This window comes from Periplaneta americana, chromosome 9 (genome assembly GCF_040183065.1).
Source record: "Periplaneta americana isolate PAMFEO1 chromosome 9, P.americana_PAMFEO1_priV1, whole genome shotgun sequence".
Lineage (NCBI taxonomy): Eukaryota > Metazoa > Arthropoda > Insecta > Blattodea > Blattidae > Periplaneta > Periplaneta americana.
Genome location: NC_091125.1, coordinates 105798667 through 105821650, shown reverse-complemented (window position 1 = coordinate 105821650; position 22984 = coordinate 105798667). Strand labels below are relative to the sequence as shown.

General features: G+C 37.4%; 1 protein-coding gene across 1 annotated transcript in view; it reads left to right on the top strand.

Annotated features, from left to right (window-relative positions):
* Positions 1–22984, top strand: part of Sytalpha (Synaptotagmin alpha) — a 609065-nt gene that overhangs the window by 503598 nt on the left and 82483 nt on the right. Inside the window, exon 4 of the mRNA XM_069835540.1 lies at positions 20458–20643. Coding sequence (XP_069691641.1) covers positions 20459–20643 — 185 coding nt within the window. The 5' untranslated portion in view covers position 20458. The remainder of the gene's footprint in view (positions 1–20457; positions 20644–22984) is intronic.

Sequence of the window (22984 nt, the reverse complement as noted above, 5' to 3'; positions counted from 1 at the left end):
TGTTTAATTCATAAATAACTTGTTTACACATAACTTTTATCGAAATCAAATTGTCGTGTTCTTTGTAGCTTATAGGCCTAAGTTAATTGATATATATATATATATATATACTTTTTGCTGGTTGAGTGGAATAGAAGGCCTTACGGCCTTAACTCTGCCAGCTAAAATAAATTATTATTGTTATTATTATTATTATTACTATTATTATTATTATTCTTATTATTACTATTACTATTACTATAATTAACTGCATTTCTGGATTCGCCCATACGTGCTACATGCCCTGCCCATCTCAAACGTCTGGATTTAATGTTCCTAATTATGTCAGATGAAGAGAGGGAGGCCGGAGGGAAAAAGACCTTTGGGGAGGCCAAGACGTAGATGGGAGGATAATATTAAAATGGATTTGAGAGAGGTGGGATATGATGGTAGATACTGGATTAATCTTGCACAGGATAGGGACCGATGGCGGGTTTATGTGAGGGCGGCAATTAATCTGTGGATTCCTTAAAAGCCATTTGTATGTAAGTAAGTAAGTAAACGAAACCATGAGCCTTGGGGTAAATAAGTCGAATTAATTAAGAAACTTGAATGTGAAAAAATGATAGCTTAGGAAATTTTAAAAAATATATATTTTAAGAGAAGATTAAAGTAACAATTTGGAGACAGTTTTATAATTATGTAGTAGTAGTAGTAGTAGTAGTAGTAGTAGTAGTAGTAGTAGCAGTAGCAGTAGCAGTAGCAGCAGTAGTAGTAGTAGTAGTAGTAGTAGTAGTTTGCCTGGCAGAGTTAAGGCCATGAGGCCTTCTCTTCCACTCAACCAGGCAGGAGAAAAGGAAAATCTAGTAATTCGATTACAATAGTGGCCAGTCTTCTGTTTCGACCGCTGTACTTTTGCAGTTGCAGTTTCTGTACTGAGTTTGTATATGAAGGTTGTGTGTTTAGTTTGATAAAGAAAAAAAATCAATTTTCTGTGGTTTGTGAAAATGTAAACTCCATTATGTCATATGAGAATTTGAGAGGTAAACTCGGTGAAACGTTTGGATTTAAGTTGAACGATCGTGGAGAAATGCTTGACAGAAAAAAAAAATTTTTTTTTTTTTAGTGATGCAGGAAACATTGTTACTAAACGTAGAGCAGCACTTAATTCGGAGCATGTGAATGCACTCACATGTGTAAAATCATGGATGAAGCAGTATTAACTAGGTGAGTCTTCATACTCTTTTGTTATTTATGTTTGTCTCAAAAATTCCAGGATAAATTGACACAATAAATTATAAGTCTCATAATAACTATGTTAGTAAGTATTTAAAATAGTTGTTTTGTAATGTAACGATACAATATATAAAGATATGCAATATTTAATACTTACGCTTGTCACCGAACACAAGTTAAATTTAACAATAATTGTGTATTACAGTACATTAAAATATTTTTTTAACTCGATCAAAATTCGATTAACCTATCGATTAATTGATTAAATTCAAATAGTCGATTAAATATTTTGATCGATCGACAGCACTAAATATTATCCAATTGTAGGCAGTTAATAAGACGTGTTAATATTGTTCTTGTACTTATTTCATCTTATCTAAGGTGTACTTGTTAAAAACAAATTAGAACTCAGATATGGTTACGAATATTCTCGAATAATAATTTTGGAACAAACACATATGTTGATTACATAAAGAAGACAAAACAAAATTTTGTAGAGTTCATTGTTTCCGGTCACCAAGTTACATCGAGAAATGCTGGGGCTACTGGAACAGCTGAAATAAGGGTTGGCGCTGGACTAATTCGATGTTATTACTTGGCTACGTGTTGAGAAGCGAGTTAATGTAGTTTCAGACCGCGTCGCATTCCTCCCAGCTGGTCATAATTAGATTTTGTTTAACTCACCCCGTACAGAGTATAGGTGGCTCCACAGACTTTTCAAGTAACAGGAAATGTTACTCGGTCAGTGATGTAATCAACTGATTGAAGCGCCCTGGACTGGAAGTATTTATTTGATTCTGTGAACATGACCGGTAAACTCACAGCAAATTTATAATACCATCAACGAAACCCTAAACCAAATTAGATAGAAGCCTGGTTGCTGATTGAGAACCTCTCCAGTAACTACTGGCAAGATCGAGACAAACTCGTGCGGTCGGCTACAAATTAGCTCTAGCAGAAGTTACTAAATGCCACTATGCTTCTGTAAAGTTACACTGCACGAAAGAGAACATTTTAACAACTACTGCTTCTTTCTGCAAACACAATTATTTACCTAACAGCCATTTTAAATGCAGGGATTGTTAGAGGCAATGAAATTATGTAGTTTCAATGATGAAGTGATGGTTGAATGAGAATGGTGCGAGATGGATGGATGGATGGATGGATGGATGGAGGGATGGATGAAAAGTGTAACTTATATAGGTCATTTGTGCTACGATCAGAATGTAAAGGCTGGTTCAGAATAAACCGAGAGCGAGAACCAGAATGAAAACGAGAAGCAGAGGACGTGAATATGAAAATTTTTGATTCACAATAAACCGAGAACGTAGACAAATATATATTATTTTAATGTACCGAAGTACATATGATATTTCCATGCAGATATTCTGCGTCATCATAAGATGAAAGAGTAATGGAACGGAGAAAAACTCTCTCCGGCGCCGGGATTTGAACCCGGGTTTTCAGCTCTACGTGCTGATGCTTTATCCACTAAGCCACACCGGATTCTAACCCGGCGTCGGACAGAATCGTCTCAGTTTTAAGTTCCAAATCTTGGGTTCCCTCTAGTGGCCGCCCTCTGCACTACGTCATAGATATCTATGAACCTAGGACCGAAGTCCACACATGTGCTGAGGTGCACTCGTAATGAGTGACTAGTTGGCCGGGATCCGACGGAATAAGCGCCGTCTTAAATCACAAAGTGATTTACGCATATCATATATATTATTTTAGTGTACCGAAGTACATATGCTATGAGGCTTAGTGGATAAAGCGTCAGCACGTAGAGCTGAAAACCCGGGTTCAAATCCCTGCGCCGGAGAGAATTTTTTCAGTTCCATTACTCTTTCATCGTAGACAACCATGCATATCGATATGTATGTCAATAACGATATGTAAAGTCGATATTACGCATTCTGATGTTATTTGTGTATAATTGACCAATGGCGTTCTCTCATGAGTACAAGGCAGCCAACATAAACACAGGTTAATCAACTTTGAAATTTCAACTGAAACATTTCATTAGGTACGGTACTATAAATATGCCCATGCATCTTTAGTATCACAACCTATTTTAAGTCTACCATAACGTAAAATAATTAGAGAAGAAACATTTGTAATAGAACAAAAATGAACACAACAGTAGTTACTGAATTGAAGCATGAATATGTAGTGTGTAATACAACCAATACAGTAATAAAATATGATTCACTTATGATCGGTGTTCAAAGATGCAGCTATTGAAAGCCACGTATTCTCCTTCATTTTCTCATCTTTATACGAGGCGCGCCGCTTATCGTAAACGTGAGGATTTTCCTCAACACTCAATATTAAAGTCTCATCAAATAAAACTTGCTCTTTGATACACAGCACAGAGCAAAATAATGCATAGGTTATGTCACGACGACAAAATAGTTTTTAGATGGCAATAGAATGAATCTAGTGGGCTGTGATCGGAAACGTGAACGCCAAAGTTGAAACTTGGCCAACTCTCCGTTCCCGATCCCGGGCTCCGGCAAGCTTTTCGTTAATTGTGAATGCTCACATTTAAATGTACACATTTTAACAATTTTACCGTTTCGTTTTCGTTCCGATTCTCGTTTCCGCTTTGTGAACCAGCCTTAAGTTTGACGTAGTCGAGAAATGGCCGGTAAAATTGACTGGAGCCCCTTCATTCAGTGACGAGGTTCCTACACGTGAAGCAAATATACCATCATGTTTGAGTTCTTTTTCCCCAGCCAGGTTCACCAAATGGGAAAATTAATAGATAAATAATTGGGTCACAATGTGGACTATAAGTAAACAACACTGTAGGGCCTCCTTGTTTACCATAAGCAACTACATATCGATTAGAAGGCGGTTCACCATTCACAGAAACAAAAACCCCAGCTATCTCACCATTAGGGCTGAAGAAAAGTAATAACAGGGTAATAAATAATTTCTTTATACATTGTTTACAAACTTAGTCGCGTTGTCGGGTGTCTCTACTGTTTGAAGGAACAGAGTGAACATCCGACTATCCTCAATAGTAGACCTGCTTAAGTAGCGTGAAGTTGTATCAGACTGCCGAAACAAAAATCCAACAAAAAACAGATAATAAAAACATGGGGAAATTGTGTTTGACTTAATTGAAGAGTTGTCTGCAAGAATGATGGATGTCACTTGGAATATATTTTGCAGGAGAAGCATTAAAAGTTTGAAATGCTTAGCGCTCAAAGCTTAACTGTGATTTTCCCCATCATTACTGGACAATGACTATCAGTGTTAATGCCATATAACTCTCAATGTACATTCTATATGTCTTAAGCTATGCATTGACAGTCTTGGTTCATTTTCGGCAAGAAAGTGACATCCATCATTCTTGCAGTAGACTCTTCAATTGATAATGATGTTTCTTGTAAATTTAATATTTGTTCCGAGTTAATTAATTTGAAACACAAGTAATCCTGTAAATGTAAATTCTATTATGAGTTCATTCATACGGAGCGGACTGTACAAGCAGCCGCTACCGTAACTAGTCGAGCATGATTTGAATGTACATTGTTCACAAACATAAAAATAAGATAAGTCAAAGACTGAACAACTCAATAAATATTCTAATACTCATCTGATTTATCAGAATTACAATGTCAATTAAATTCATTAGCAGAGTTGTCTTACTTGCCGCAAATCTATAATGCGGGACATTTGTTCTATTTCATTGTGCAGGAAAGGATGCTAATAATTTGTATCATATTCCGAACTCTATGGTCACTGGCTGCATTTGAACCTACGGACCTCAAACATGTTGCTACTAAACAATCATACAAAATTTTTGAATGAGTTGCTTTTGAAACTTCTGTTCACGTTCGGATATTACGAGTGTGAGACAAGGTGTTGTTGTCCATCAGCTCTGTTTAGAAGCAGGTTTATTTTCCTACGTCTCTGGAGTTTCTGTTGGACTGCGCGGGCACGTTCGCGTTATAAATGTGTTGAACATGAGATTGTTGTTTACAGCAGTCCAGAGTCTGTAACGCGCACCCTCAGAAGAAAACAGAAAGGAGACACCGAGGTGCAATATAAATACTTCACGTTTGAGAGAAACTCAAAGAGAATGAAGCGTAAATTCCACGCAAATGAGCAACAGAACTCTCTGCGTCAAATGACAGTCCCCACAAATTATAGACGTAAGTTTCCGATTAATGAGTCAAGAAAAAAATGGTGGCACGAGTGCATATATCTTTTCCGCGTTCGTCTCTCAACTTCTGACTAGCAAGTCTTCTATCCAGGCGATCCGGGTTCGATCCTCGGCTAAGTCGTGATGGAATTTGTGGTGGATAAAGCTGGCATTGCAAAGGGGGTTTTCTTGGAGTACTTCCGTTTCCTCATATCATTCCACCAACATTCTCCACCTCCCTCTCATTTCATCTATCATCTGCAATAGTAAAAGTAGGCTGGGGTGAAGCCTTGGAGATAGTACGAAGCTGAGATAGGAAGGGCTAGGATCTCCGGACCCCTGGGGCTTATTTGGCTATTCGTGTACAAATGGCAACTGGCTCTATCATTTTAGGATGCAGCAGACTTGCATTGGAGTACGTGTTGAGCCGCGTATCCATAAGCGAGACTGCTACGCGTAGCCGCCTCTCGCGGCAACCTCGCTTCTTGTGTGCCTCGCGGTTTTGTTTTTTTCTTTTTTTTTTTTTGTAGCAAAGAAAAAGCTCATAGTAGCGAGAGCCACCAGTTAGTACGCGGCAATTGAGACAGCATCCGGTTGCGTGATGGTATCGTTACCAACGAACAGTCCACATGGAGTGAGTTAATCACTGCGAGGCACCTTTGATCACATCCAAACACTGATGTGAATTGGCTTACGGATATATTAGAAAGGAAATATATAATAATAGTGGATAAATAAAAACACATTCCATTCTTTATCTGAAATGGTAACGCAGTGTAATTATTGTTTTAAAACGATGGTAAGTTTGTGATTTTTTAGAGGAAGACCTGTTTTATACAATAGCTGAGAACAGTTTAGTTGGTAAAACGTTATGCAAAGTATTCGTTTGAATAATTGGTGAGTAAATTTTGCAAAGAGGAAGTATGTACAGTACCACGTATGTAATACCGTTTATTCCCTCGGTACTGAAACCCCAGTCCAATCCTCTCATAAGCAGAAACGTTGCCACTGAGTCAGAACAAATATTTAACATAATTCGTTATAATTTACTTCGTCTACTAATTGTTCACTTGAAGTTGCATGCATACCTATAACCGCGCCTACATAATCTAAGCTTGAACGAAGCAATACGAAGAAACGCTTCCAAATCCTAGAACAGTTCTACTTTCCTTATTTACAGCAGGTTCTTACGTTATGGCGCAACAATTTAATTAGAAGTCAGACTTACAAGGCCGCTGGCTATGAATAGTAATTGACCTTCCTCCGACTGGAAATCTTGCATTGTTTATGCTCTAATTTCGCTTTTCACAATACGTTTTCCTCCTAGATCAAATCAACGTATAAGATAAGGGCGCCGAGATGAATTCTTACAGAATTTTGCACACTGTGAGGGATTTAGAGGAGACAGAAAGGAAGAATTCATCATATATGCTGTTTCACCGACAGGAACATCTTAAAGTTAAGTGGTATTATTATTATTATTATTATTATTATTATTATTATTATTATTATTGTTGTTGTTATTTTATTATTATTTTATTATTATTGTTATTGTTATTTTATTATTATTGTTTTTATTATTATTACTGTTTTATTATTATTGCATTATTATTATTATTATTATTATTATTATTATTATTATTATTATTATTATTATTATAAGGTAGAAATATCCCCTTTAATCGCCATGAAAGTGTACAGGATTTGAAGATAAAACTCCATACTTTCATGACCTCGGCACTAGAATGATTCTGGTGTGGTCAACACCACATTCCTGTCGCATTTTTACTCTCTGAGAAGACCCGATACTCAGGCTCAATGGACACCACATCCATTCTGAAACTTTTGCCAACAATAAAAATGCCACCATCATCCGAAACTTGAATCCGGGATCTCCTAGCCCAGCGGTCATCAGCACAGTGCATCCTCGGGCTAGCGTCTCTTATCCGCGGAAAAGAGAGGCACTATCGTGCATCCATTGCTGCTGGCAGATATGTTTTCTCCCTTTCCCTTCTGCACGACGATGCAAATTAAACTAGTTCTGAAATAGTCCAGGACACGGTGGAATACCGAAAAGGCTATTTGAAGGGTTCAGAGCCATAGTGGCCCAAGCGCCATTTATTAAAAAAAAAACAAGGGTTAAAGTTATATGAATACCATAGTTTAATGAAGATTGACATATCATTTAGTTTGAATGTGTATACTTTATATTACTTGCTATATGCTTCCATTGAATTATGGTAATAACTTCATTTTAACCCTTGTCTTCTACGGTTTTGGTAAGTGGCGCTTGGCCCACTATGGCTCTGAACCCTTCATTTGAGACCTACGTTTAATTTCTGAATGATTGATGCCTTCAAATTTAACAACGATACAAAATGGAACGTGTTCCACCTAATTAATTCTCACAATAATTGACTGGTTTAATCTGCCGTGCTGTAACACAATGTATGTCACTTTGCAAGCTCCTGGGAAGTCATTGCTCTGAATCGGTGTAGTGTGTGTATCGCTAACACCTGCTCGAACTGGAGCACGACCGTGCTCTTTAAGACAATTGTCATAAACTACTCTCAAAACAAATGCATTTTAGACGCAGTTCTCTTCCTAATTGAGCGTACTTGTTATTGTTACATAAAAGCAGCATTTGGTAGTGACATATAGCATTGACGAGAACTTTCGGCCGGTGACCTTGACTATGTGCGCGAGTCAGTGTGTCTTAACAGATTCTTGACTTGCGCAATAGCGATGTGAAGTCAAGTTTAATTATGTGAATGGCTCTGGACATGCACATAGAGGAGCTGCTCTCGGGTCTGAATGAAACTATTAAATATGTAAAACAGTGGTCGTCAGGACAAGCTGAAATGGGTCACGGGTAAGCAGTCCATGACAACAGGAGGAAGTATACCCGCCAGTAGCCACGAATGCACGCTGGTGCTGTAAGAGACTTGCGGGTAAGAGACGCTAGCCCGAGAGTGCAGTGTTCTGATGACCGCTGATGTAAAACATAAGTCTGGCTATAAAATTGAAAATAAAAATGTTAGTATTATATGCTACACAGATGATTGAATGAGTGTCTGGAAGAAGGACCTATATTACACTTCTTCTGAAATCGACATTTGCGCGGAAATAGGGCCTATATGATATGACTGACAGTAATGCAGTGTTTGTACTACGTCAAAATATCGCTAGACGCCAGTAGCAGGCGCTGGAAACGGATAACCTCAAAGCACGGACATGGAAGAAGGACCAATGTGATCACGGCGCTGAGCAGTGTTGTGGTTTTGTGTTCGGCGTGTGTGATAAACTGCCGTGACTTGTCTTTTATCCACAATGAATAGTGTTAATTTATCACTTACTGATGTTAAAACTCTGAGCAGCAGTAAGAAGCGATCTATGAACGTTGAACAGTAGCGAGCCAAGAAACAGAAGTTTTTGACTTGAAGCGTGCATTTCGATAACGTTGTAAGTGCCGAAACAGGGAGAATCTATTTTTTCACATATATCTGTTGTAGGTGCCCTGTTTGACAATATTACGAAAGGTTATGAAGAAAGTACTGCTCCAAGTAATAAAGTAGTGCACTTTCAGGTTGTGTAAGTTACAACGATATACTGTATGTACTGTATAAAACTATTTTTGTGCGAGATCGTGCGTATTTGCTTGTTTTCTGCACAGAACCAATACGCAGTAAGTGTGAAATACCACATTCAGTATTCCCAACGTAACACACATAACAATTTCCCTCTTCTTACCGCTTAAGCGCGACATTCATTTTACTGCTTTAGGTTTTTAACATATTATTTTTAGAGACGTTTAACATAGTAATAATTATAAATTGGAAACTTACCACTGCAATTTCACCTAAATTGCAATGTTAATTATTGTTTTTAAATATTTGCACAAATTAAGTAAAGTCTACTACTCCACGAAACTTATTGCATTCATGATACAAGTAACATTAAGGAAGCCGTGAAAAAATCAACAAGATTCCAGATGCCGATGTTATTACTGCAATATGTTATATAAATAATATTGTTAAAATATTAAAATGAAAAATAAATCATTACATAACCTTACCGTTTGTTTTAAGTTCGCATTTATAGACTGGGGGAAAAAAAGACAGACGTATATCACGGCCTGCTGGAGTATAGTAAACACAGAAAACATTTTATAGCAACAATGTTGAAGAAAGATATTTTGGTTTTCCGAAGTTGCCGTCATTAAACAGAAACCAACATGGAGATTTCATTTCAACTAATTAGAAATTCGTCTTTCAGGTATGTAATAAACGATCTTCGCACAAAATAATGTACGATACACGAGCGGTATGTTTGTTTTCATGTTCTCGGAAATTAAAAAAGCTCAACTACGTTTCGCTTTTTCAATCTTTTCCTCGAACATGAAAACGTCAACATACCGCTCTTGTAACGTATATTACTATTGTTCCTACTGTGAACTTTACAAATTGGCACTTACAACGTTCTGGAAATGCACGCTTCACTTCAAAACAACACAAAGAATTTTACTAAACGTTGTCTTGACTGTCATGAATATCTAGGTTTCATTTATTTTTCATTTGAATTTATGTTCTTCTGTTTATAAGAATGTCCACCCTTAAGTAGGCGCATGTGGGTCCAGCAGACCCCCAACATGATACATGTATTTTTCTATTTTTGTATTTCGAATTTCTGCAAAAGCCACGAATGTTTTCTTTCATTAACTTTATAGAATGCATGCCCTACTATCCACATACAAAAAATTTATAATTCACTCGATTCTGTTGTTTTATTATTAAATGAAATCTGGGATTTTTAAATCCCCGTGCGCGACTACGTAAGGATTAATAAGTTGCAGTAAAGAAACATTGTAACGAATCACATGTTCGACATTATTTTGTCTGTGGAACACTGAATAACCTTGAATAAATGCAATGGAAACCGGACAGATTTTATGATGTGGAAGAAAGGTCGATGTTACACAAGCCGCCCAGCAGAGCACTTCAGTAAGCAATACATACGTTTTCGCCGTTTCCGTAAAATTTTAGCACAGCAAAATTGGTCCTTCTTCCAGACACTCATTCAATTGTTTAAGTTGCAACGGCTACTGTACCAATTCCACCTCAGCTGTGAAAAATGTAGCATGAAAATATCACAATGAAACTAAAAATATGAATATCCTACACGATACGAAGTGGGATTAAGTGGTAAAAACGTAGAACAGTAACTAAGACTTTTGAAGGGTTCAGAGCCATAGTGGGCCAAGCGCCATTTATTAAAAAAAAAAAAAAAAGAAACCATGGGTTAAAGTTAAGTGAATGCTATAGTTTACTGAAGATTGACATATCATTTAGTTTTAATGGGTATACTTTATATTACTTGCTATATGTTTCCATTGAATCACGGTAATAACTTCATTTTAACCCTTGTTTTCTACGGTTTTAGTAAATGGCGCTTGGCCCACTATGGTTCTGAACCCTTCATATTATGTCAAATAATCTTTCACCTACAATGTTAGAATATTAATAAACAATGTGTATAAAAGATTTCATTTAAGTTCTGACAAATAGTTTCTCAGAAAATGGTACCAGACGAAAAAGGAAGTTGTCACCCCAGTGTTTAATTATTGTCAATTAAAATTATAGTAACTTTTTGTTAGTATTAGTGAATTCAGCAGGGTATGTTTTATGATTGGAGAAAATTTTGTTTATCAGCTATGGTTCTAGAGGAAATTATAATTTTTTTTTTTAAGTTAAGGTAAAACACACAGAACAGCTGGGAAAGTCTACCAAGTGCCCTTAAACGCTTGTGTGTTCATATAGTTCATTAGTTAGTGTGCAGTGTTCTTGTATATTTTCGTTACTATGTGCCCTCGAATCTTCCTGGTAAACAAGGAGTTGCTTGTACTCGTAATCTTTCCCTTTGAGAATTGCCTGGCACCTCCAGGTCTGCCTTCAAGATTAAACATAACAGAGAGAATTCTACAAGTTGAGTACATCTAATTTTGTGTTCGAAGCGAGCGTGGGGTTATCCTGTGGCGTCAGTTGCACACAGCGTTTCAGAGGGCTGCTCCTGAAACAATAAAATGAAATCACGTTTCTATAATTATGTTGTGTTGCAGGAAAGAGGGCGAATTTTTTAATTAACTTGCCTACTAGGCAATGCAACGTTTGCCCGTGTTATTTCTCCTGTTATACGTACATTTCAGTAAACATTTTGTTAAACTAAACATTTTTGCTAGTTCATAATCCAAAAAAGGTCCTTCTGTACTTCAAAATCAATGTTCAATAATTATATTTCAGATGAATGAGACACTTGCATAGTTTAACGACTATCCGCACTCGACGAAGATGAGAGGTAAGACGATGTTCATCAACGTTGATGATAGTTACGACAACGATGATGATTGTAGTGACGACGCCAATTATCATGGTGATGATTGTGACTATGACTTGTGACAACAACGATGGTGATAGTGATGATGATGAAGAAATTATGATGGTGGTGATGGTGGTGATAGCGATTACGATGATAACGACAGTCATAATTCAAACAGTGATGATGGTAATTGTGACGACGATGATAATAGTGACGACTGCAATGTTGATGATATTTTTGACAACGGCGATGGTTATAGTGAAAACGGAGATACTAATGACGGCAATAGCAGAGAAAAATGGAATGATAGTGATGACAGAGATAGTGAGAACAAGAATGATGATAATGACAACGGTGTTGGTGATAAAGACAATGACGACAATGATAATACTGACGACAGCGATGATAGTGACAACAGGAATGATTGTGAGACAATGACAGTGACGACTATGATTATGACAATGATGATAGTAACGACGGCGATGATAATGAAGACGACGATAGTGATGATATTGACGAGGACGATCATAGTGAGTGATGATGTTTATAGTCCTAACGACGGCGATGTTGAGTAACGGCATTGATATTGATGACGATGATAGTAACGACAGCGATGATATTGAAGGTGATAATGGCGACAACGATGATAGTGGCGACGGTAATATTGACAATGGCGATGATATTGACGATGATAGTGATGACGGCGATGATATTGACGATGTTAGTGACGACAGAGATGATATTAATGATAGTGACGACGATGATATTGACGATAACAGTGACGTCGGCGATGATATTGACGACGAAGGTGATATTGATAGTGACGATAACAGTGACGACTGAGATGATGATAATGATGATGATGATGATGATAGTGACGATGTTGATAGTGACGACGACGATGACAATATTGGCGACGATTATATTGACGATGGCTATGTTAGATACATGATAGCGAAGACGACGATGATACTGAAAGCCACGATGACGATGATGATAGTGACGATAGCGATAGTGACCATTACGATGATGTTGATAATTATGGTTCTGGTGATGATGATAATTGTGACTGATGTTAGTGATGACGATGATAGATAATGATAATTTTGATAACAATGATAACTGTGCTTATGGAAAAACTGTGATAATGATGATAGTGGTGACAACTGCCATGATTATGACAACAGCGATTATAATTGTGACTAGAGCGATGATGATTGCCATAAGCGCGACAATATTTGTGGCGAGCTATTATGATTATGACAGCAGCGATTATGATTGTGACAACAGGATTAGGATTGTGAGAACAGCGATTATGATTGTGGCAATGCGATTATGATTGTGACAGCAGCGATGATTATGAAAATACCTATTATGATTATGAAAACAGCGATTATGATTGTGATGACATCAATTGTGATTATGACAACAGCGATTATGATTGTGGCAACAGAATTAGGATTGTGAGAACAGCGATTATGATTGTGACAGCAACGATGATTATGAAAATAACGATGATGATTATGAAAACAGCAATGATGATTATGAAAACAGTAATTATGATTGTGACAACAGGATTATGGTTGTGACAATAGCGATTATGGTTGTGACAGCATCGATGATGATTATGAAAACAACGATTTTGATTGTGACAACAGCTATTATGATTATGATAACAATTATAATTGTGACAACAGCGATTATAAGTGACAACGATTATGATTAAGAAAAAAAAGCGATTATAATTATGACAACAGTGATTATGATTATGACAACAACGATGATGACTGCAGTGGTAACGATGACTCTCTCGTCGGAAATTATTATAGTTGATGACAGTGACGTTTTACTTATTGTTTGGAATTAGCAGTTAAGTTTGTTGGATAAATAATAATTTGTTTTAAGATGGAGTAACTGCTTCCATGTGAAGTTAAGAACTTATCAATACCGCAGTAACATGGCCTTTCTTCATTCGGCATCACCGCGGTTCGAACCTTTGTTCGAGAAGTGATTAGCGAGCTTTTGCAGTGAGCTACGGAGGATCTGCTTTAACTTTGTTGTAGTAAACTTACGGTATGTCGGGAAAATTAAATATCGAGTGAATATCTGCACTAGAACCGTTTTCTCAACTACACATTCCATTTAGGAGCGTCGGGATTTTAAAGCTGTTCTCCGGCGTGGAAAGCCGTCGTTCTAGTAATTCGACAGGTATACGCCCTGGAGGGAAAGGAACCAAGTTAGATAAATGACCTTTACTTGTGATATATTATTAAATAAACTAGTCCTTTGCTTCGTGAGAACTCATTTCTCCACTTAAACTCAACGAGAAAGTGCCACCTGCAGGGAGTATCTTATCAAGGAATAGTGGATTATGTGTATGCTGGTTTCAGTGTAATAGGAAAGCTCACCTCCTGCGGAGATAGTTGGGGTGAGAGGAGGTTAAGTACTCCTCAGGGATCTGAGTGACTCCAAGATAATGATTGTTCTCTCTCTCTCTCTCTCTCTCTCTCTCTCTCTCTCTCTCAACTGGGTCATTCACAAGTTATCACAGTCCAAGGACTCCCAAAGGAGTCACGAAATGCTTTAGGCGACATGGTCCAGTACCATCACATTTCATCTGTATGACAACGGAACACGAAGTACAATCGGAAAGCACAGTGAATCAGGAAGAACAAGCTACATGAGGCAACCTTTTCAATTTAGACCGTCCGTGGATTTCCCACTCTTTTGCGCATTCAGATTGTAAAATCCAAGTGTCCTTCATTCTGTTTTTACCTTACTTCTGAGAAACGTCATTTCGTAAGAAACCTAGACCGCGTCTGTGGCTCAGCGCGATGGTCTTCCAGCCAGGCGGCCCGGATTCGATCCTCAGGTAAGTTGTGATGGAATTTATGTTGGACAAAGCAGACATTGCAGAGATTTTTCTCGGGGTACTCGTGTTTCCCCCCATCATTTCACCAATACACTCCATGTTTCCCTCGTTGTACCTATCATCTGCTATAGTAAGAATAGGCTCAGATGAAATCACAGGATAGTAGGGTAAAGTTGCCTAATTTCGTGATACCCGTAATACCGTGATACGTTTTCTTTTAACTAAATGTCCAGGAATTGGGTATCTTGCGAGGAAGTTCACCGATGTCTCAAAAGTAGGCGAAGGATGCACTCTTTCGAGAAAGATGTCTGGCGCTATGGTCGAACGTCAAAGCTTTGACTGACATTTAATTTTAAAAAATGTATCACGGGATTAGGCAACTTTACCCTAAAAGGTTTGCGATGCCGATGTAGAAAGAGCTTAGGGCTCCGTATACTGGGGCTTATCAATAGACAGCGGATTTTCGGTCCCGATACTGAAAGTTAGGTGTGCGTCAGTTGCAGAGACGTCATTAACTCTCCCTCCGTACGCCAAGGGACGTGACGTCGTATCGCTGTGTAGGGACCGAAAATCCGCTCTCTGCTTATCAGCTACTCGTGTGCGGATGGGCCTGGTTCTATGAGGGTTGAGGCAAGCTTCGGATTCATGAATGCCACTCGGGACATCTGTCGGGCTCGGAAAGTCATCACATATAGGGTGTCCCATTTATCTTGTGCACCTATTATAACTTTTTTGTTTTGATAGGTATTGGAATTTTTGTTTTTGAGAGTTATGTTAGAACGAGAAGCTAACATGAGTGTAGAGATTTGGTGCTTGTAACTACATTATGGTACAAGATACACGTGACGTTATAAATGTTTAAAACAGCACTACATACTTTAATCATGTTACATTGATTACACACATTAAGACGAGTTCAAAAATGTATCACAATGTCACCTTCCCAATCAATAACAATAACAAAATGCAAAATGAATGCCATCAGAATGTGCCGTTTGTTGTGGTGCCCCATTCATCTTGTGCATTAACTTACACAAAACGAAAGACGACTGACGTCCGTACACGTCGTGTGTTATGTGTTTGCTGTCTCACAAGTAAACAAACCACAACAACTGTCGACGCCACAATCCACATACAGTGGCCTGCACGTTCTTCGGACCTGTCGCCACTCGATTTCTTCCTGTGAGGAACTGTAAAGGACAGTGTGTACCAGAACATTCTGACAACACCAGACGACATGCAGCAACGCATTCGACAGGCTTGCGTGTCCATTCAGCCGGCTACATGCCGGGCAGTCATACGGTCTTTCGGGGAACGCCTTCGAATGTGCATTAATGTGAATGGTCACCATTTGGAACATCTTCTGTGACTCTCAAAGCATAACATTATCACATTGGAAGTACGTTTTGTTTCGTTTCGTTGTTTTTATCGATTAGGAAGGTGACATTGTGATACATTTTTGAATTCGTCTTAATATGTATAATCAATGTAACATGATTAAAGTGCGTAGTGATATTTGAAAAACTGATGACATCACTTGTATCTTGTACCATAATGTAGTTACATGTACCAAATCTCCACGCTCATGTTAACTCCGGTTTAACATAACGCTCAAAAACAAAAATTTCAATACTTATCCAAACAAAAAAGTTATAATAGGTGCACAAGATAAATGGGACACTCTGTATATAGGGCGCACAATAGGTCAAAGCGTCCCGGGTCTCGGGTCCAGCCGTTGTAAAGTCAAACTAAGCTGTGCCAAGCATGTGGTTCAACATTCTGGCAAAATGCTCTCATATGCTATTTTCAAGCTATTTTTAAAGCTGGTTATGTGCCCACAGTTCGTATTGGCAACATCATCTTTTTTATATTTAAACTTTTCTTATATTACCTCCCTGTATACGATTTTTCAAGAGGGCTTTCAGACTGATTATTTTGGAAGGTTCCGTTATAATAAGACGACGCAGGATATTCAGCTACGAAGGACCTAGGCAGTCGAAAATTCCAAGAGGCTTTATACTGCGCATTAGGAGGATGAGTTGAAGAAAATATTTACTGTATTTCTTTGCTCTCCGTCGCGTTTCCTGCAAGTCGTATAAATGTAATTAACTTTGTATCCTTCATCTTCTCCTTCTTCATCAAGTTTTACAGGTAGCTGCATTTACACTTCTTCCGACTTCATTACTTGAATTATTACTAAAATAGCGTTTTAAAATTGTGTCAGAATTGTACTATCGAATGTTTATATCTATGTGCTACTTTCCTTTTTCCTCTGTATTTGTACAGTTTACTCCAGAAAACAGTAAACATATAAGATCACCATAAGCCAAACCACTTTGGTAGTTCAGTTGGCAAAGCGTGGTTTACGATTACCGTGGATCCGAGTTTAAATCTCAGCGTTGGCAGAGTTGTATTTCGGGTAAACAGAGCCAAAATTGTATGGGTTTTTCCCGAAGTTATCCCGTTTTTCTCTTGTCATTCCACCAACACTCTCCAAAATTCCGCTTTCATTATATCTCCATTTTGAAAATATGGCGTCGCCTATGTTTGCGTGACGTCAGAGCCGCCGTCCGCTACAGCAGATGTTCCTCGCAGTTTGTTCAAAGATTCCTATATAATAGTGGTGGTGAGTTCTATATGAATCGTCCCAAGAAGAAAGGGCATAAATCCACAAAAATGCGAAAATTAGTTATTACCATAAAAATGATCACTCTTGATATACACGTCTACCACATTAAAAGTATCCTATTATCATCAATTGTAATGTGGATATGGAGAAGAATGGAGCGTGTGAAATGGACAGACAATAAGAAACGAAGCAATATTGGAAAAAGTGGATGAAGAAAAAATGATGCTGAAACTGATCAGGAAGAGGAAAAGGAATTGGTTGAGTCACTAGCTGAGAATAAACTGCATTCTGAAGGATGCTCTGGAAGGAATGGTGAACAGAAGAAAAGTTCGGGACAGAAGAAGGTGTCAGATGATGGACGACACTTGCGGCGACTAAGAGGAAGGCAGAAAATAGGAAAGAGTGGAGAATGCTGGGTTTGTGGTGAAAGACCTGCCCTTAGACAGAACACTATGAATGAATGAATTAATTAAGTATCATCAGCGGTGGTTTTAGCTTGCTTGTGTCTTTGTTCCAAAGAGAGAGATTCTATGTCCAGGGACTTCAGACTTTTCTCTTCGTTTTGTAATTTGATATTCCAGGTTGAACACTATTATTACGTAGAAGGCTGTGACATAAACAACCCTGCGGCAGTTTCTATTTGTTTTTCAGATGTTTATAGCGCTGTTTCATACCATTTAACTGGTTAATTTAATATTCAGTAAAAATTGTCTTCACTGAAAACGCAGAGAAAGGTCCTAATTCTACAATTTATTTAAACTCTTTCAAATAGTACTGAGAGATTTAAAAAATAATTTACTCATGAGAAAGCTTAGACCCTACCACTTTTATTAGCCATAATAATAGTGTAAGATAATTTAACAAATTTAGTGATCACCAATCAATTTTCGTCCTAATTTTTTTTTTTTTTTTTTAACTTATACCTTTTCTCTTTGGAACGATTCATTATATATGAAGCATCGATGCTACCCACTTCACTGTTTTTCTGACATGATATGACTACTAATAAATATACACAGTAGGTTTATGACGAAATAATGATCACCACTGGAGGTATGGTATATTGTTTAGAGATGGATGGACAGGAATGTGTAATAATGCGGATGGTGGGGCCGGTTTAGCCGGTAGCGTAGTGGACACGTAACTCATTCCATCATGGGTGCACAACTGGTTTCTTAGGCTGCAGTACGTAGGGATACTCCACGTCTCACCAGTTAAGCACCTCTGTAGCTCTATCCCTGTAGGACAAACCACTACATTCCATGTTACAAGTTTTTTATCGAGCGCATGAGGCATATTAATATATTAAACGTGTTGTCAACATTTTATGAATACATTGTTAACTATTTAAAAACATTCTCATCCAACAACGTTACATTAGCGTACTCACAATAAATATTAATATTCCTGTGTGTGCTCAACCTGTTCTCTTGCTATTACGTAATGACTTTTAGAAATTATACATATTAGATACAATATAACTGTAATAGTTGTCATTACTTGGATTTCAGTCGTGGATTATTGGATTTTCCAGTACGTTGGCTGATAATACTACTAGCCTAATACATCTGGCAATTAAATTGCACTATCCACATTTCAAGTTCCATGTTCAGTATCACAATGTGCCATAGCTGTTGAATCAGGTGCTAGTGTCATCTTGTGGAGTTTTCTGTGATTACTTTCCTCCGATGAAAAATCATTCTTGGCTCTAAATATTACATTACTGTAGTTAAGCAAGTTCATTGAATATGAAGAATTTGTGGAATGGTCCAACATAATAATGTATTTGTACTCTCCGTGATTTGAATCCGCACTGTCGATAAGGATATCCATTCCACACTCCAGACGTGACGTCAAACACGCCCACTTGTGGCATTTTCCATCGTTTTGCATTAAACATAGCCCATATACGTCCTTGGTACAAGTGCTAGCGCGCTGTTCTTTAATCCAGAATACCCGGGTTTGATACTCGACAAGTTTGTGATTGAATTTGTGGTGGACAAAGCAGACATTATAGAGGGTTCTTCTTTCTCGTGGTACTCCGTTTCCCTCTTATCATCCCATCAATACTCTTCACCTTTCTCTTAGTTCATCTATCATCTGCAATAGTTAAAAATAGGCTTGAGTGAAGTCTTGGGGTAGTACGGGTTTCTAATGCTGATATAAGAAGGGCTTGGGGCTCCTAGTCACTGGAGCTTATCAGGCACCCTTCTGAGGATGGCTCTATCAGAGTGTGAGGTACGAAGGTTCACCTGTCAGCGTCGGCTTCACGAATGTCACCCGGGCCACCTATCGGACTTTAACAATCGCAGCATATATAAGGCGCATAACGGATCGAAACGTGCCAAAGTCTAATGATTCGTCTCGAGTCAAGCCCAGCTCAGTCAGATACCTCGGGCACCTGCAGTCCATCATGTCTGGAGTTCACATTAAAGCACTAAAGAACGGCTGCGTCTTTACCCTTGAATTAGAGCCGTAATAAACCTCATAACTTATTTACACATTTCAATTCCCAGCAGGAAGATATATTCTGAATTACAGGCAATCATTCACAGTAACCTATTTTGCAAACAATTTCTCTAAAATATACGTAACTGAAATACTAAATAAAAAGATGAACATGTAGGACTTTCTGGAGGAGAACGAATTGAATTTGGTAGAGTGAATGCATCTGATAGGCAACTCATGCTGTAAAACAGTGGTCGTCAGCACTCGCTGAAATGTGCAAAGGGTACACGGTGCTGTCCCGTGTGCACTGTCGTGCAACAGGGAGAGATAGAGAGCATACCCGCTAGCAGCTACTGAGAGCACTCTAGTGCACTGCGTTTTCCGCGGGTAAAAGAGACTAGCCCCATCGTGCTCTGTGCTGACGACCCCTGCTGTAAAACATATATATAAAATAGCTCAGGCGCAATTTTAATAATAATAATAATAATAATAATAATAATATATAATATTATTGTATTATAATTATAATAACATTATTATTATTATTATTATTATTATTATTATTATTATTATTATTATTATTATTCCTATCAGGAAACTGCAAAAATACATAGCCATAATCCCAGCCCTCCCAGTGAAATTTCTAAGAGAAACGAACTAAACCTCTCACACGGAAAATATGGTGGTATATAGCTCTGTACTTAATAAATTTCACTCATATTAATACGACTTTGATCTGATATAGTTAATTGTTTTGTGTTGCAGAATGGACGCTATGAGCGAAGATACGGACCCCTCCTCGTATTACCTGGCGTTGTACGGCCTCATCTCCTTCCTGCTGGTCATGCTGGTGGTGATGCTGTTGTACGTGGCCTGCTCCAAGAAGTACAGGCTCAACTGGTTTGAGAAGAACCTCTTGGAGACGGCCGAGACCACAGAAATGAGGCACAGGTAGAAATTGTATCATTATTATTATTATTATTATTATTATTATTATTATTATTATTATTATTATTATTATTATTATTATTATTATTATTAAGAGGCTGGAAGCGCATTATCTAGCGAAATTTATAAGTTTGTACTTGCCACTAGGGAAGAGGAAATTGTACCAGAACAATGGAAGGAGTCCATAATTGTACCTATCTTTAAGAAGGGGGAAAAGACTAACTGTAGTAACTTTCGAGACTTATCACTAGACAGTGGATGTGGGATGACTTATCGTTGAATGTAGGTGCACATTTACTATATGTTACAATTTTTTCATTCAGACCATTGGCTGAACAGGTTTTAAACGTAAACAGACGACGTCAACATGCTCCTGCATCTCCGTACAGTCAGAATGAAAAGAAAAATGACATACTGTAGCACATACCTCGTCATCATTGATGGAATTACTAGTGTTGCAGTAAACGACGATATAGACTCGTAAGTTGTCGAAGCTGAATCGTCTTCGCCTATCCTGCAGGATAACACAACTGCACATATCGCGTTGCAATGTTACTATGAACGGACCGGGGTCCCTTCCTTCTGTACGCTGCTGTACTCGCCAGGTACACAAAAGACGATGACACGGCACGTGCCATATACTCTGATACGAAACAACTTCACTTTTCCTTAAGTCATTCCGTATACACTGTCTGCTTATCACCTTTATTCACTTCATACAAAATTTTGTCCAATAATATTTTGATAAGATTAACTCCATATGTAGATGAAATTATTGGGAATCATCAATGTGGTTTTAGGCGTAATAGATCGACTATTCATCAGATTTTTTGTATTCGACGGATATTGGAGAAAAATGGGAGTGTGAGGGCAAAGTACTAATAGAGAAAGAATATTTTTATTTTCTAGATCGCATTCTTAATCTGATATTTTTAAGTCCGCTTAAGGGTAAGAAAATAGGAGAGGCGCACTAACTTACGATTATTTTAATAATTCTATTTCACTTGAAGTACCAACGTTCTTGGTATGTGAATAAAGAACGAAACATGGTTGTGTCATTCTTAAAACCTGGTGTGTCTTCGAGTGTTTAATGACGAGACATCCCTGCATTTTTTAATTTTTTTTTACATAAATTACTGTACTCTATTAACCATATAATTTTTAATCTGGTTTTTTTGATTAAATTACCGCAAGACGTTTAGTTTTATGACGGCATCTTAGCTGCGCATATGAAGTGCAATTACGAAAAAAGGGTCAGTAATTTTGTTCTTTTGTAATGAAATTGAGAGGAAAGAATACTCCAGATACAGACTTAATAAAAAAAATTAACTTTTCAACATTTCTGTACAGAGAGCTTCAATAAGTTATTAAGGTTTTATTTTCTTTAACAAATATATAGTTCAAAATAAAGTTAAAACTGATCTACGAGGCGATATTAATTATAAGTTCTTTACCGAATATGAAAAAAAATTACTGCACTTCAAAACAATTTTCTTCAATTATTCAACATAATCAACTTTCAACTATACATATTAACGTAACGATCATAAAGCAAATATAAACCTTTCAAAAATTATTTGTCTGGATCTTGACACCACTCTTTGAAAGTACTTATAGGCCTCAGATTTTAGAAATTTAAAAATCGGGAAATATGTAAAAAAAAAATGAAAAATATTTAATTCTGTTTCAATTATTTTATGTGAATATAAACAATATACGGTACTCACCAGCATAAATTACTCTGTCTCAACTGCTAAAGATTTACAGTACACAGTAAGATTCATTCTCAAGTTGTCCGTCACAAATTACTGATAATTATAGCAGAACATTGCCTTGTACTGGGAAAAAGAGCGCCCTGGCCGTTGAGAAACAGCATGCACTCCCTAGAGACACGTTTATGATTGGGAAGGAAAGCAGAGGAAGCTGGTGTTTTTTAAATTATAATTACTTCCTGAATCAGTGCTATAATAACTTACAAGGCACCCCTAAATGAAACATCAGTGTTTATATATGTTAGTTACAGTACAATTTTTATTGCTTTTAATGAGGGAGCAGACTGCAGTTCCACAGATTCACAGAAGGCAATTCCGAGAAAAATTTGCCAGCTGTCACGTCTAAGCAACTGCACTGAACATTCGGATGGTGAATAATCTGAAATGGGGCTTTTGTCGAAAATTATTTGATGAAAACTTAATTTTTATGTGTTTTAAGTTAATATTTGAAAATATGTATTTAAATTTTTAAAAATTCAAAATATGTGTTTTTATACGAAATAAAATTTGAAGTAGATAGATGAATTTATTTAGCAATATTATACAAACAGATGTTATATTATCATAATTTT